This window comes from Ambystoma mexicanum, chromosome 1q, assembly GCF_040938575.1.
Source record: "Ambystoma mexicanum isolate Mex_15411 chromosome 1q, UKY_AmexF1_1, whole genome shotgun sequence".
Lineage (NCBI taxonomy): Eukaryota > Metazoa > Chordata > Amphibia > Caudata > Ambystomatidae > Ambystoma > Ambystoma mexicanum.
The window spans coordinates 585472610-585489166 of NC_090922.1; the positions used below are offsets into that span (position 1 = coordinate 585472610).

General features: G+C 45.0%; 1 protein-coding gene across 2 annotated transcripts in view; it reads right to left on the minus strand.

Annotated features, from left to right (window-relative positions):
* SERPINC1 (serpin family C member 1) overlaps nt 1-16557 on the minus strand; it is a 209884-nt gene that overhangs the window by 136559 nt on the left and 56768 nt on the right. For both annotated transcript variants that reach the window (XM_069641093.1, XM_069641094.1), the window contains one exon: nt 29-395. In XM_069641093.1, coding sequence (XP_069497194.1) covers nt 29-394 — 366 coding nt within the window. In that variant the 5' untranslated portion in view covers nt 395. The remainder of the gene's footprint in view (nt 1-28; nt 396-16557) is intronic.

The following is a 16557-nucleotide window of genomic DNA, read 5'->3' on the forward strand; positions in this document are numbered from 1 at the left end:
ATAAGAAGGCCAGATGGACTGGACTCACCTCCATAATCTGCTTCAAGGTGTTGCCACAGGCCCCCAGCTTGGTCATGGTGAAGGCCTGGGAGATGCTAAGCGGTGACGCAAAGACATTTTCTGAGCTGCTCTTGGAGTCTGCCAGGTGCTTGTAGAACTCATGAGCAAACCTGCAGTTGGCCTTGCACAACTCCCAAATTCGGGGGTTGGTTGAGTCCGGGAGTTTATCCTGCTTCTCGGTTTCGGCCTCTGGTAGCTTCTTCTCTGGGTTGCGGTAGGTACACATTGGGTTCACTGGGATGTCCTTGAGCTTCGCCACACATACATCAGGGTACTCCAGCTGGGCCGTCACCGCACCCAAAACACTGGCAAGCAGCAAGAGGGGAAGATGCATCCTAAAATCAGACAAGTAATAATCAGCATCAAATTCCTCTCTATAGCCAGAATTTGGTAGTTATGAGGGCTTGAAAATAATTAAGTCTGTATAATGTATTTATTTATTTGGGTGTGATTTATACCTGCCTACTGAAAACATATCACCATACCGCATCACTGGCTCACCCGCCCATCTGGTTATAACATTCATAAAATACATAAGAGTGACAGAGATCAGGGGTTGCTTTCACACTACCCCAAATATGTCAAGAAATACTTGGACACTCTGTTGACCACCTGTGATGTCATCCAGAAGGAGACCTAGATTACATGTACACAGCAATCCCTGTGGATTACAACACAGCTCCTGTATTCAGTGAATCGTAACTAAGCTAACACACCAAAAAGAATTGTGTTTACAGGAATTTGATCAGCCTTGAGAAGGCTTAGAAGGGCGAAACACAAGCATGTTCACAAGTGTTGGCAATTGCAAGAAAATCCATAACTCACACATTCATCTTGTAACACTGTTGTAAGATATACCATGAATAGGTATTTACTTTTCTTATTTTGCACGGGAGTGCTGAGTGGGATTTTTCTTTTTGATAGTTTATATTGTAGTGTGCTACTGCTATCGGATGTATATTTGTAGTACCAATAGAACGCTAAAAGCTAAGAAACAGGAGCATGTCAGAGGCATCCCGTAAATCAGACCCTCAGTATTCTATGGCAGTCCACTTCCAGGAAACATCAGGCGAATCTGAATGGATTGATGTTCTTTGATGAGAAGTTCCCAAAGGAACTCAAAATGGGTGGAAATTGATTCTCAGAAAAGTGGAATCGCAAATGATAATTAGAACAAATAGAATATATTCATCAATTCATAATGTTAATGGGGGTCTTCATCTGTCCATGTAAAATACTGGATGTAGTTTTTCAATCGTTTTACCTAATTTCTCCTTGACGCCCTGCATCATGTTTACATTAGATGTATATAGATGTTTCTTTCCCAGCCCCCGCCATCCCTCCACTCACTAGATTCTCATACTCCCCCCCACCCTTGACTTCTTTATAAAAAAACGATCGTAGGCCCTCTTTCCAGCCTTTGCAGCATTCTTCTGCTGTCTCTGTGAAGGTAGGATATCCATTTTACTCTCTACATTTTGCAATATGAATGTGAGGTAGGTGCAGGGAATGAGCAGACTGTGGTGAGGATACATCTCTGTGCTGCCACAGAGAATATATATATATAATTATATTTATATATATATATATATTTATATATATATACACACACACACACAAAAAGGACTCGGGTGAGTCAACCAACGCGCTTCACTGTCAAGGCTTCATCAGAGTATATATTGTGACAGGGCCACTGATCCAGCCCTGTCAGGGGTGGGAGGGAGACGGACCCCAAAACCCTGGATGCCAGAGAATGTATAGACAGACCTCCTTCTATCATTTCCTTACCTGCCAGGACAGTACCATGGCAGGACCTGGCGTCGTGCTGCACAACATCCTCGCAAGAAAGTGTATAGACCAGCAAAGGAGAAGAGCCAGCTCACCAGGATACATTTCCTTATACAGCAAATCTGCATAGAAAACGGGGCAGGGCTTAACATCCTTATGCAACCCCCCCCCCCAGCTCTCCCCTATGACCCCCATGAGAGCAAGGTAAGCCATTGGTAGGTTAAGTGGCCAATCCAGAGAGGGGGAGGGATACATAAGAGGGAGCATGGGAGTTGTTTGGTGTGGGCTGCAGTTGAGTGAGGATAAACAGCCGATGTCCGAAGGACCAGAGGAGGTGAGAGCGACTGTAGTGCGGAGGCTATTGTTAAGGAGGTCTGTGGAGTGTTTCTGGGAGAGTGTGAGTAGTAGAGCTAGAGTACAAGTAGTGATGGAGCAGAGTAGGAGTAGTTGGGAATAAGTAAAGTAGGCAGTGGGAGCAGCGAGTGAATGAGTTAAGAGGTAGAGTGGTAATTGGTAATAGAGGGGTGAGCAGGGCGCCATATCCCTGGGTGTCTTAAAGGAGTAAAGTGAGAATGGTATTAGTTAAATGGGAGCAGTAGTAGACAGAGAGTGGGTACAGCGACAGTGAGTGGGGAAATAAGAGTAGCTATTGGTATAAAAGGAGAGGAAGGAGGGAAAAGATAACAGAGACAGAGGGGTAGTTGAAAGTACAAACTTTAGTAAGAACATGAGTGGGAAAGGAAGTAAGATCGAAGGGTGGAGGTGGAAAAGCGTAGTCAGAGGTTGGAGGTACAGTGACATTGTGGGAAGAGAACAACTTAAGAGGCGGTATAGCGAAGGGTCAGATTCAAGAGGGTCTGAAAGGAGTAAATGGGACGCTGGGTGGAAGAAGGCACCATACATTATACTCCGGGACTACTAAGCGGGGATAGGTGAGGGACAGTTAGAAGATCCCTAGGGAGTCACACATCGTATTAGGGCGTCCACCACCAGTCTTAGAAATAGAACAGACACAGTTACTGTTGGAAAGCACTAACATCCCTGATAAGGACACCTGGGCTAGGGAGAAGGAAAACCCAGGAAAAGTTGAGCCAGAGAAGGACGGCCCTAGCACCAAAAACCCTAAGCCCTGACTATCATAGAAAATGTTCTTGTTCAACATCAAATCAGTCTGTAAATCAAAATAAACACCCTTGGACTTGTCATCAGAGTCGCGTGGTTCTTTATGGTGGACCACCCTGTATATGTATATACATATATACATGTATATACATATATATAAAACAAAGTTGTGATTGGGGGTTTGTATGTGGCGTTCTTGGGGATGTAACTCCTCATGAACAGTGAGGTCTGGTGTCATGAAATTTGCATGGAATATTCTGTTTGCCATTGCCGAATTAATGCAACTCTCTCTGGCTCGTTTTTCAGCTTTGTTTTTTTCGGCATTATGTTTTGTGGTATTACACTGCCATCTACAGGTCATTTGTAGGAAGTGCTCATGGAAGCTGAAACATGATCAACATTCTGAAGAAGGAAGATCTCAAGACCATGAAGCTGATTGAATTCAACATGTTTTGACACAGAACAATGAAAGTGCTGAAGAACCTGAGGCAGGACTCACTGATCTGAGAATTGGTACTGCTAAAAAAAAAAAGCAATGAAACTGCTGAAGAAACTGAAGGGAGACTTACCGATCAGAGATTTACAAATCTGAAAATTAGCCGTGTACTTCAGCGAGTATATATATATATATATATATAAACACAACACCAAGAAAGTTATAGTGGGTTTAAAAAGGTTTGAAAAAAATCAGTAAAACCCATTAATTTCGATGCGTGTGGGAAGGAACGGCTGTCTTCATTCTACATAGATGTCACCCATGATGCCAGTTTTGCTCTCATTGTTGCCTCCTGCTGTGAGCTCATGTATGTGCTCATGGGCTGAGCAACACTGGGCTTAGCGGGGGTGTCTGATTTAAGATTGTTGCCACTTCCCACAACTGCCTATTTTCATGGAGTTTGTTGCATTACATTGGTTTATCTTAACTCTCTCTTAATGGAAGTATTTTCACCAAATTTCAAGGGTTTTGTTATCGAGGGCCCACTTACAATGGCCTTTGGCGCTGGCCATAGCCACTGTCCACTAACAATTGGAATAAAAGTCAGTGGTCCCAGTGGCGGCTGCTATCATAGGGCGGCCGGGCGCCGCCCCCCCAGAAAGAAAGAGAGAAGCTAAAAGAGATTCAATCAGAGAAGTTCTCTGATTGAATCTCTTTTAGGTTCTAGAAGGTGCATTTCCTTTGCCAACAGCGCGGGGGCGCTGTGGCAAGGCTAGGCTATGTGTATGTCTGTGACTGTGTAGGGCTGGGCCCGGCTTTCATAGCGGGGCGCGTCCCAATTTACTCTTCTTTTTTAATAGTAGAGTGCGTGGAGCTTGTAGCTCCACGCACTCTACGTAGCCCCTTTAATTAGCAGGCTGGCGGGGCACTTCAGGGTTGGCCCCGCCAGCATAAAATGTGCGCAAACAGCGCACTGAAGATTCCTTCCCCCTAGCTACAGTAATGTCATTGGCTGTTTTCCAGCCAATGACAAACCTTGCATTGGCTGGCAAACAGCCAATGACATTACTGTATCTATGCAGGTGGCGCAGGGTGTGTACGTGCGCCTGTGCCACCTTCACACTTCTCTTCCCGACGAGAGCGACGAGTGGACAAGACCTGCTGAGACCAGAGAGAGACAGCTCTGAGCCCTTGCCTGCGGTAAGTTACTAGTACCCCCTGTTTCGGGCGTGTGTGTAACACGGCCCCTACACAGTCAGCACTGAAAGGCATGCAAGCCAGGGCCTACACGTCTTTCAGTGCTGACTGGAGGGACCGTGTAGGCAAGGGCCTTGTGTCACTAAGGTTGCCTGCATTAGAAGCCAGGCTTCTTTCTGAGTCGGGCAGTGCCCTTCTCTCGTCTTTGACAAGAGAGGTGCCCAGCCCGACTCAGAAAGAAGCCTGTTGTGCTGTGCATGGTGTGACCGTGCCAGAGAGGTACCCGACTGCTTGCGGACCCCAAGGTGTCTTCAGCAACGTCCGGTGCTGGAAACACCTTGGGGCCTGTGGGGCAGTTGGCAGACCTGGGCCCCGATTCAGGGATAGGCCTGACTGGGCCTGTCCTGCTGCATCAGACCCTGGCAGGCCTGGTCGGCCTGCCCTGCTGCATCGGCGCTTGCACAGAATAAAAAATGATTTTTTTATTCAGTTACTTAACTGAATAACAATCATCTATTTGTGTGTGCGCGTCGCGTGCACTGCAGCGGCATGCACGCGGCCAGGCAGCAGGCCAGCTTTCCCATACGCTTCAGCATAGCATGGTGCTTTGTTTGCGATAAGTGTAGGATTCCCAGGGCTGAGCAATTTCTGTGTTTTTATGGCACTGTGCATTGTTGCCAAATAACTGTGATAATAATTTCGAAGTGGGTTTTGTGAATTTATGTGATGCCTGGATTCGATTAAATATGGTTGTCAATAAAGGTTGCAATTGGTTTACATTCGGATTTCATAATGGCGTTTGGAGTTAATATTTTGTGTAAACATGCTTTGTTGGTAACTGAAATGTACATCCCGCCTGAACGGGACTGATCCCGTCCGGTTTTGGAGCTCGTAGCTTTTATTTATGGCAGGTAAAGGGAGTGAATTTCATAAGACAAGCACACGTTTTTATTTCTTGAAAGCATTCTGTTTCTGTGCAGCATATTGAGAAGGAATGTAATGTTATATGTGGCGAACAAACTTACTGCTTGCTATGTATTATAATGAAGGTTGGTTATTAATAAAGGTACATTCCCAGTGACTTTGTGTGTATAATTATTCTTAAATTATATGTACATATAATAATGGGAAAATTAGGTGTTTGGGTGAATACACGCAGAGTTTAGTATTAGACTACATTAATATAAGTGTGGAAATTATTTTGCTTTAAATCTATGAAGTTTGACTAACCTACAGGTCTGTAAAATGACAATAAGGATAACAATGTGAGGACGATTAGGAAAGGTTTGATTGTCATGTGGCCACGTAGGAAGCGAAGCAGGGCCTGTTTGGGTTGTTCATTGGATGGGACACTGCAAAGTTCTTGGCACGTTATGGGTTGAGCTCCTTTAAAGTCAGGGCTGTTGCACGGGCATAACTCCCCCGTGCTTTAGATGTACTGGTGCATTACCGGCACCCCTCGTTATCACACAGGCACTGTACATGTGTAGGTCACTCGTGTCACGAGAGTTGGAGTACTTTTTCAACTCTCAGTTAAGGGTCACCCGGGGCACAATGGCAATATCAATGGAAAGGGTGAGTTGCGCATATAAAGGTGCTGGCAAGCACAAGCAGAGAGGGAGCATAGGAGTAAAAGCTTACTGGGGTGATATTTGTAACCAACAATTATTGTCTTTCCTGAGGAGTTTCACCTCTTTGCATGGGGAAGCTCCTCACACAAGTAAATACACACAAAGTACATGTTTCCAGAGTCACTGTCAGTCCCATCCTCTCTCCATGAATTCCTATCCCAATTAAACATGAGACATCTGTTTAACAGTCGCCACACAAACTTGCTAAAATATGCTTTAAAATGTCTTTCCAAATTGTGCAATTATCAGGAGAGCGCAGTTGCCCTGTAAAGAATTATAGTTGCATTCAGAGAGTGAGGAGATTTCCTTCTGTGCCCTGTACCTGCATCCATTCCAGTTTTCAAATTCACTTTAACCTCTGACACGACACCACAGGGGTGTTGCTAGGTCTGGCAAAGATCCGGGGCTACACTGATGTCGGGATTATCAGGACTCGGGGCTAGCTAGCCTTTTGGTTGAAGCCCCTGAGATTCTATCTGGGGCTACAACCAAAAGACACGGGGCTATAGCTCCCCCCCGCCCCCCAGCAATGCCTCTGGTGCCCAAGGGTCCAATGCTATCCAAGGGAGTTGTGCAGGGCTGCTTTGCCTTTGATTGTCCTCATAAATATATTCACCAGTCACTGACTATGGGTGCCAGAACCTAATTTACAAAAGTGTTTTACAATTGCACAATTCCATTGGAAAACGTTTTGTAAATCAGGCCTTCAGTTTCTCTTCATATGTCGCTCTTTTCCCGTGTGCTGAAAGAGCCATCTTTCCTCTATCTTGAGAACATTTCTCAAGAGTGACAAGCAGAGCTAACGCTCACAATGGGTAACTGAGCCAGCACCATTTTCCCTTTTTCTCTCGTCACCGTGAGAGAGATGGAAAACTCACCACTGCTCGCTATCTACCTGTAGTTACACGAGGCAAATATGCGTGAAGTGCTGGTGCGTGCTATAAAAATAAACAAAGATGATTTAAGTAACTTACTTTCTTATATCACTGCCCCCAGAACTATGCACTCTCCAAGAGCTGCTTTCATGCGTTCCTCCTCTGCCATCCGGCCCCTCCCTGAATATGCTCCACATTGTCTTCAAATCCATCTATGGGCGCACACCTCTGAGCACAGTCCATCTCCTAGCCCCTAATCCTGCCTGAGCCCATTCGCGAAACCACTTCTAGCACCTTTGCTAGACAAACAATTCTGTACTATCCATCCCCAATCTCCTCTGAGCACGTGGCATCTACTACCATAAATGTATGTCAACAATGGTAGTATAAATTGGGTGGAGGGGTGGCGAGTGGCGATGAATGTAGGAAGGAGATCCCGCTGCAATAGCAAAGGACCTTCATGGACATATGCATGGCAGGGCACCCAGCCCGATTACACTATAATGTTGGACATTGGACTTTATCGTTGGAACTTGCAGTACCATTTCGGTACTGCAAGTTCCAGAGAAAACATTTGTGTAGGTTTGTGGAGTTTAAAATATGCACACCTTTTAACGTTTTCAAAAACACTATTAGAAGCAAATATCTTCTCTTGGTTTTGTCTGTGTATTGATTTTATGAAAGACAAATGCCATTCGTCATGTGCAATTTGGATGGTTATGCAAAGCCAATTTAATGAAATGTGCATATTTCACCTTGATATGGTCATTTCTGGCGACAGCACAACCCACTGCATTTGCAGATGAGTCCCCCCACTTCTATTTTTAGGACTTGACCCCTTCTATCAGTTCTTGTACACGGGGATCAAAAGCCACATCACTCTGCCGAGAGGTGGGTCACTGCCAGCTCCCGGGACTGGGAGGCATGCATTGCAGAGGAATTTGCTGAGACTCTCATCCATCTTGTTACAGTACACGGGAAACCCCTACAGGTAAGAGACCTCCTTTATGCAGAACATAATTCAGCCATACTTAGACAATGACTGAGTGACGTCACGTTTGCATGGCATTTGCGGCATAATCCGCATTGTATGAACTGGTGGCCTTATTAGTTTGGGCTATTTGCACCACCTATTAGGCAAAACGTGTGCATTAGCGCACAGATAGGGAGAAATGGCACATGTGGAGGGACACACAGCTTGTTGGTGCTGTTTGGTTATTTGCCCTCCCATTGACTTCCCATGGCCATGCTAATTTCTATGGCCATTTCCTCGTAGTACCTTCCCTTCCCCGCCCATAACTCCTCTTCATGGGAATTCTATGAGCTCGAGTCGATTCATTCAAGCCTTACCATTAACCTTCGTACTTTAGGGCCTGCCTGTGTTTTTAAAGCAGTCTTCTAAGAGTTAATGACTTGATGGAGCTGTAGACCTGGTGTAATAAAAATGATTTAACCAGGTTCGTCTTCCGCCACTCGATTTGTAAGCGCTATACATGTCTTTCACTAAAGGACTGTTAAAAACAAGCATTGGCAAAGCCAACAGCTTTGGCCTGTCTATAATTATTAGGCATTTGCCAGGCACTGCTATTATATGCCCAGGCACTTGCACCATTTTCCAGCTGCTACCATTAATGATGAATTTCTTTATGTATACACCATAGTACCTACTATTCTCAAATTTACAAGCTGCTGTAAAATACACCACCACACTTGCACACGTAAGAATAATGCCCATTAGTATGTAAAACCTAATGCTTTTTATGTCATATTTTGGTGGGTTTTGGACAGTAAATAGCATATTTTGGAGGCCAGTTTCAAAAAAATGTGCAGGGGGAGAACCACCCCACTTGGGTGGTGTGGGCTTGCACGCTGCGCGCGCTCGCTCCGAAAATTCGCCCGGGGATCTTTACGCCCCACCAGCTTTCAAACTCACCAGCCGCCACTGAGTGGTCCTCTGGCTATGGTCTTCAGCCATGGCTAGTGACCACAGACTCTGGCTGTGCGCTCATATTCCCCTCAATAGTAAAAAATCAGAACCCACCGGCCCTGGCCTTACGCATGGCCAATGTCCATGTTGCAACAACTAAGTTAAAAAAAACCATGACCAACACGCAATAGTTTCCCACAAACAATTCCAGGAGAAACATAAGCATGATCACCATGGCGCTGTCTCGTATTGCCACGAGAATGGTTCCCATGGAAACGTAGCATTTGCCCAAGACTGCTGTAATGTGCAAACGTGCAATGAAAATAACAAAAGGTGTTTGCTAACTTCACTGCCATTCTACATGTGCACCGTGCCTCCCTTTTAAGTCACCCCCATCTTGCTCTAATTGTGTACATTTCTCCTGACCCTCTCCTATTACCATCTTTTCACTGCACTTTCCCATAATGCACATGATTCCTGCAGTAAAAAAAAAAACAAGCTGCCTCAAAACGGACTCTACGGTCCTCCCCAAACTGCCCAACTAAACATTTGGTCCTGTTCCACCCTCCTCTCCCCTATCCTGATGTGAAACTACCCTTTTCCCTCCTGCAAATATCATTTGGAGCACTTTTCCTTTTTACTTTCCCACTGAATTAGTGCCAGAATCACTCACATCCAGCAAAATAAAAATGGCGGCTTTTCATGTCTGAAAAGGCTCAGGGTTGCAATGCACCATGGGAGATATAGAAAAGTTTGTTTGGACCATGGGGGGGGCGGGGTTGGGGTGCTTATGTGCCAAATTCCTTTACAACTACTGTACGGATTTAAACCTAGCCAAAAAATGAATATCTGTAATCATGTGTGCGTCCAACGGCTTTCACTGTCCGCATGCTCAATGGATGCCCCTTTCTCTCCATGGGAAAATGAAAATGTCAAAAACTGCTTTGTGTTCTACACTTAACCTTTGAACCGCTTTCCGAATATGCAAGGGATTATCCGGTGCTGGGGTGAGGAGGCATGCATTACAATGTTGTTGGACATTTTCACTCTGATCCTTCCAGCGAGTCAAAGGCTTTCTGTAATAGAACTTTCAGAAAAGTCAATGCTCATTACTTGTATTTTAACTATAGGGATTATTTATAAAATATAGTCTCTCCCACTAGAAATGAAACCTTAATTCACACCACATCACTCACTTTAATTATGGTGCACTCCTGATGTCAACTACCTAAGATTTCATTGAGGTTATTGTTATGCTCCTCTCTTTTTGGTTAAGTGACAACCTCATAAATTATGGTTGATAAGAAAAGGGGCGCAGTTAAAAGCCTTAATGTTTATAACCAGAATAACTCAATGAATATGATGATATTGTAATTATCAGTTGGACACGTTGCTGCATTACACTGTATGTGGCCATCAATATGGTTTCAATGCACTGGTCGCTTTATGGGCTGCACACGGCACCCTTTGTTTGTAACAAGGAGTGTTTTATGATAAATTAAAGGATACAACAATTTTGATATGTTGTACTAATGAGTACTAATTGATTTTCTTTGACTCACCCACATGTACATAATAATTGACAGTGAATTAGAATAGGTTTAAGACGTTATGACTCCAAGGTGATTATTTTCACTCGGATTCGCTTGCCATCAACATTGCTGATAGAGGGTCTATCGAGTTAGTGTACCAGGGAAGACGCTCTTTTCCAAGCCCTGGTGTCCCTCATTGTAGAGAAGGTCCTTCTCGCTTTTGTTCGTCATCATAGGGCAAGTTTTGTCTCAGTTCCTTTTGAATTTTACTTTTTGTAAGACCTTTATTCGTATTAATGCTATTGATGTTTTTAAGCGAACAAATATGAATTCTGATTCGTGGTTTTAATGCAGAGGTGATTGTTAATTGAGAAATTCATGGTTATGGCGCGATTTGAAAAATAGGGAATGAATTATGCAAAGCATTGATGTATTTTATTAAAGTTAAGATATGAGTATGCTCTGAACTGAGAAATAAACAATGTATTGAATTCTTAATGATTGCTATTAGAAGGGACTTTCAACACCAACACTGGTGTGAGGTTTTGGAAGGCCAACCTATTGGTTATGCAAGGGTGTTTCACGCTTTTCTTCAAACCAACCATTCCTATGGTAGTGTAGGCTGAGCACTAAGGCGTAGGCCTAGGAGATGAAGGGTTTCGTATGTAAGTACAAGTAGCAACACTTAGAGATAGTCAAGTAATAGAGGCCTACACAGATGTGTAAAGATGCACAATTAGGCAAAAATGTGTGCAGGTAAAATGTAAGGATATTTTATAACACACACACTGATATCTACACAGAAGGTAGCCCCAAAGGAGTGGGACTACATACCACTTTACACTTGCATACAGTAATATGCACTCAGGAATGGCAATGGCACAACTATTTCAAGTAAAGTGGTGGAGATGAAAAGTGGTTAAACAAATATAAGTTAATGTATTTTTATAAGGAAGTTACATTACAATTAAGCACTCCTTAGCTAGTCAGGTGAGGTTTCAAGGTTCTAACAGAATCAGTGCACAGACAAGTACCTGCATAGAGATTAGGAAGTCACACATGTCCCCCTTAAACAGGACTTGTCCAAAGCTCACAGGCACACATGTCCCCCTTAAACAGGACTTGTCCAAAGCTCACAGGCACACATGTCCCCATTAAACAGGACTTGTCCAAAGCTCACAGGTAAGTTATTTGAACAGTAAAGTCACACTTTATGCAAATCAGCTTCTGCAAAAGGAAGGAGTCTGCCTCAATTTGTAAACACTAGGGGGGCCATGGGGAGGAATCTCAGAGGAGAATTCCCCTGCCCATGGTCAGGTAAGGGCAGTGTGCCCATTGAATCCCTGTGGAAAGAGGGTGCCACTAAGAACGCTATGTGCACTCGGCCCCCGAACGCCAAGTCCAAAAACTACCACTCCAGGTAGGTACTACTCGTGCCATTGGCTCTGTGCCAGGTGCTCCAGGGGTCTCAGGTGGAATGTCTGAAATAGGTGTTGGTTTTGGGTCCGGCTAGTGGTGGTCTGGTCTCCAAAGCAGATGTGTTTCCAGAGGTGCCTCAGATGCGCAGGGCAAATTATCTTGGACGAAGACTGCTGCTAATCCCATGATGAAAGACAACCCCCCTTCCCTGCCCCCAGGACACTGCAGGAATGAAGAATTGGTGACAAAATCCCCTTCAGGAGTCAACAGGTGTGGGTCTTGGTCATATTGAAACACAGGCTCCAGACAGCAGACACAGGCTCCCTCAATGTAGGGCAGCAGCTGCTGCAGGTGAGGGAGGTTCCTGGGCCACAAGTCGAGGATCTGCCCAGTCGCGTGCTTCAGATTGAGATGGTTTTCAATGTGGCATTGATGCGCCTTTGATATCTGCTCAGTTCCCTGGTTGCTCCATAGATCCTATAAGAGTACACTGATGGCAGAACAGAATTGCTGGACAAGAAACTGGATAGGCCCACTATTCGAGGCAAGAGAGGCACTGACAATGGCCTCCCTTGGTCGTAGGAGATGATGTGGAGGATCCGTCAGCAGAAGTCACTCAGCTTTCCTCTCCGATATATTTTCTCTTCAGACTCTTGGTTCCATTAAGTACCTTCAAGAATGCTTTAGTACCTTTCCTCATATCCACAGATCTGGGCTGGGGCTCACCCGGCCCACCACTGGGAAGAATCTGCACCATTTAAACTGGGAGTGGCTGCCCAATCGTGGATAACCAGCTACCTACCCCACCACATCTGCCCAGCAACAGACATTACCTCTGAGAAATGTAGATTGGGACCAGACAGGCGGCCATAGAAATCAAGGTTGAAAAATGGCAAAAGTCTAGAAAAAAACTGTTAATGTCAATGTAGGAGATTGGCAGTAAAAGGCTCTGAGAAAAGCCATCCTCACATTCCCAGGGCCCAGCTGCCTTTCCTCATTTGTATGTCAGTACAATGGGTGATGCGAGGGGCTCTGTCTGATTCTGTTGACAATGCATGTTAGCTCTCACGCCATTTTATTTCCTCTCCTCCTCTTAGTGTGTCACATATACCCCTTCTCTCTGAGTCCTCTTCCTGTCTCTAACCTTTTATTGATCATTGTCACTCCCTCTCTTCCTGTTTCCTTCACACTCTTTCTCTCACCCCACCCGACCCCCCACCTTTCCTTTAGCTAGGTCCTTCCCCCATATGCAATCATTGCCCCAGTTTCGTTATCACTCTATTTTCCACTCTCCCTCTTTTCTCTCTTTCTTTGGTATCGTGTATGGTCCTACTGTACTCCCTTTCACACTCTCGCTCTGAGAGGCTGTCCTTAAGAGTGCCCCTCACTTTTCATCATTCTCTGTCTCTTACAGTGAAAGACATTTCACATTTGGTAGTTAAGACACTGGGTGTCTTTCTCGACTCGTCAATTGGTGCTGAGACTCAGGCTAATTACAAAAACGGTCACTATGTGAGACTCAAGAATAGGAAGCCATTTATTTCTGAGGCAAATTGCTCTTCAGTTGCTCGGTCCATTATTCTCTCACGTCTTGATTATAGTAATGCATTACTGATTGGGGCTAGCAAAAAATACTTGCAACAACTTCAGACTCTCCAAAATGATGCTGTTTGCATTATTAAGGGTATTCCCAGACGTGAGCACATATCATCTGGCAGGCAATATTTACATTGGCTCCCCATCCCTGCCTGGATACATTTCAAAACAACCACCCTTGTGCATAAATGCCTTTACGGTGAGGCACCTGCCTAACTGAAGGCCTGCATCACCTTATACAAGCCTAAACGTACTCTACGTTCTACCACTCTTGGACTGATTAACACCCAAAAGTTCTGAAAGGCTAAGGGTCTGGGAAGAGCCTTCCCCATGCTGGCAGCGCAGGTATGGAACTCCCTGCCATGCACCCTATGCTTGGATAAAAATATGAAACCCTTTCGCTCATCACTGAAAACTCTACTTTTCACTTAGTGTCTCACTTTTCCTGACATGGTGACCTTCCTTCCTGACCATGTTGAACTTTTCACGTTCATCTATTTGTGTTTTTGAACGCCTAGATGCTTACGGGTCCATGGCGCGGTATAAATAAAATCTTTAAATGACGCACACCACTCAACAATCAACGCATTTCACAAGTCACCTTCCCAGACACAGTGAAACAGGACAGGCTCTCTTCCTGCTGAGATACCCACACCAGACTAAAACGATGCGACCAATTATAGTCCCATCATTAGGCAAAGTGATTGAGAAGACCATTGAGATGCAGCACAGAGACAGACATTATCCATGTTATCAACAACGCTCTCCATCTGGACAACAGTATTCCTGACTACTTATCCAACTCTACCTCTCTGCCGCCTTTGATAGCATTCACCCTGAAGCCCCCACCTCAAACCGGCGTGGGGTTCACCAACCACCTCTACAAAAGATGCAGGCTTGTACAGATGTGTCACATCAGACCCCAGGTCCACCCAGTAAAGTTCAGAATTCAATGAGGTTCCAACATGTACCTTTCATCTTATACCCATACATGCAAACTCTGGGGGTACCCCCTACCAATACCAATGCCAAGATACACCAAGCAGGTAACATGCAGCTTTACCAAGATCTGCCTGTCCCTCATCGAAGCATACATTTCAAGCCTCTTACTGAGGCACAATCTAACAAACAATTAATTCATTCTCCTAAGAAACCTCACCAAGCAGGCCCAAGTCTAGAATTGGCTGATAGATATGAAGCTTGACAGATGTATCCCTCAACCCTCACCCAGCGCAAAATCTCTCCACTTTGCCATTGACTGTGACTTCTCATTCAAAAACCACATCGCCAAAAAGAAGACCCAAACAGCATTGTACCAGCTTGCTCTCCTGCACAACGTCAAGGCCTTCACCCCCACCAAGTGTTTCACAACAGTGACTCAAGTTCTGGTCCACTCAAGTGTACCCAGTGGCAACACCCTGCTCACAGGAGTCCCAGATTCCATCTTTGGCCCACTGAAAGCCAACCAGCAGAATGAAGCATTTCTCATCAAAGGACTCAAAAAGTTCACATCACCCTCATACTCACGTCGGTGCACTGGCTACACTTTCAAGCATTCATTATGTTCAAGAGAGCATGCATCCCTTCCTGGCTGAGAAACACCATCTGCAGATGCCAACATACCACCCTAAGCCACAACATCGAGAGACTAGAAACCAAGCATCGCAACAGGGAAAACAACTAGATAACAGGCCTTTTCTTGCACCCGGTCTCTGGAACAAGTTACCAATGTGGATACCACTGCCCCCCGCATTCAACAATTCAGGCAGGACCTGAAGCCCTTACTCTTCAAAGAACATTTCCCAACCAGTGTTTACTTGACTCAACCCTAACCCCTGCCCACAATCTGGTGCCCCCTACCGACTCCCCCTACCTTTGCTATCCTTGTAGTTTAGCTGGGTGTGTCTTCCGTGCACAGAGTTCGCCACCAATGTTTCTGCTTTATAATTCCTATATATGCATAAACGCATAAACAAATTATGCTCTGGGTAATTGTAGCCTGCCACCAGGTTGCTCAGCCCAAAGTTTGATGTGCCACAATAACTGGGCCAATAATGACAGTGGGCAATGCATCGGTATAAAAGAAAGCACTGCCTGTATTAGTTTCAGGGTCATTCCTCAAATGGTCTTCCATGAGTAGGGGCATTCTTTATTTTGTTTAGAAGGAGGGTAGAGCTCGCCTAAAGCTAGCCTATTATTCCTTTGTTTTATAACTTTGCTAAGGTATAAAAAAACACTTTTTTGTAATCAAAAAATTGTATTAGATTTTCCAAACATGCATAAACATTATAAATAACACTGTGCATTGCAGGGGTAGGAAGAAAACAGAGGGTAAAACAATAAAGGGGGACAAAGGTGGATGGGGCCTCCACCCCTTGTTCCATCTATTCTTCAATGAGGGATCACAGGAAACAGCTTCTGTGTATCGGGCTCGTTAGCCCATAGTCTCCTCCCCTATTACGCTCCTATTGCTTATGACATTGCCTCAGGAACTTAGCTATCACCTTCCCATCTCTGCCATATTTTACTCACTTTTTGTGGGCAATCCCTTGCTGCATACACCCTGCGTTCCATTATTACACACATGTCCACATCCGTGATCCATTGGTCGTAGCTAGGTGTTCTCTCCGATCCCCATAGCTGCGCAATGTTCCTTCTCAGTATCTCTGTAGCGGTTGACCAGAGCAGTTTCTCATAGCGGGTCAGATCACATTCGTCGGAAATCCCTAACAGGAGTTGTTTTGGCCCCCTTTGTATTGGCTTGCCCATGACTCTGGACAGTTTGTCACAGCATTTCCGCCATAGTTGCTGTATATTGTCGCATTCCCATATGATGTGGAAGAAGGTTCCTTCCTCGCGCCTGCATCGTATGCATCGCAAGTCCGAGGCCCTGTCCCATCGAAAGAGTGCCACTCTTGGATAGCAAGTGCGGTGTAGGACCTTAAGTTGGACCAGTCGGAGCCTCAACGAAATG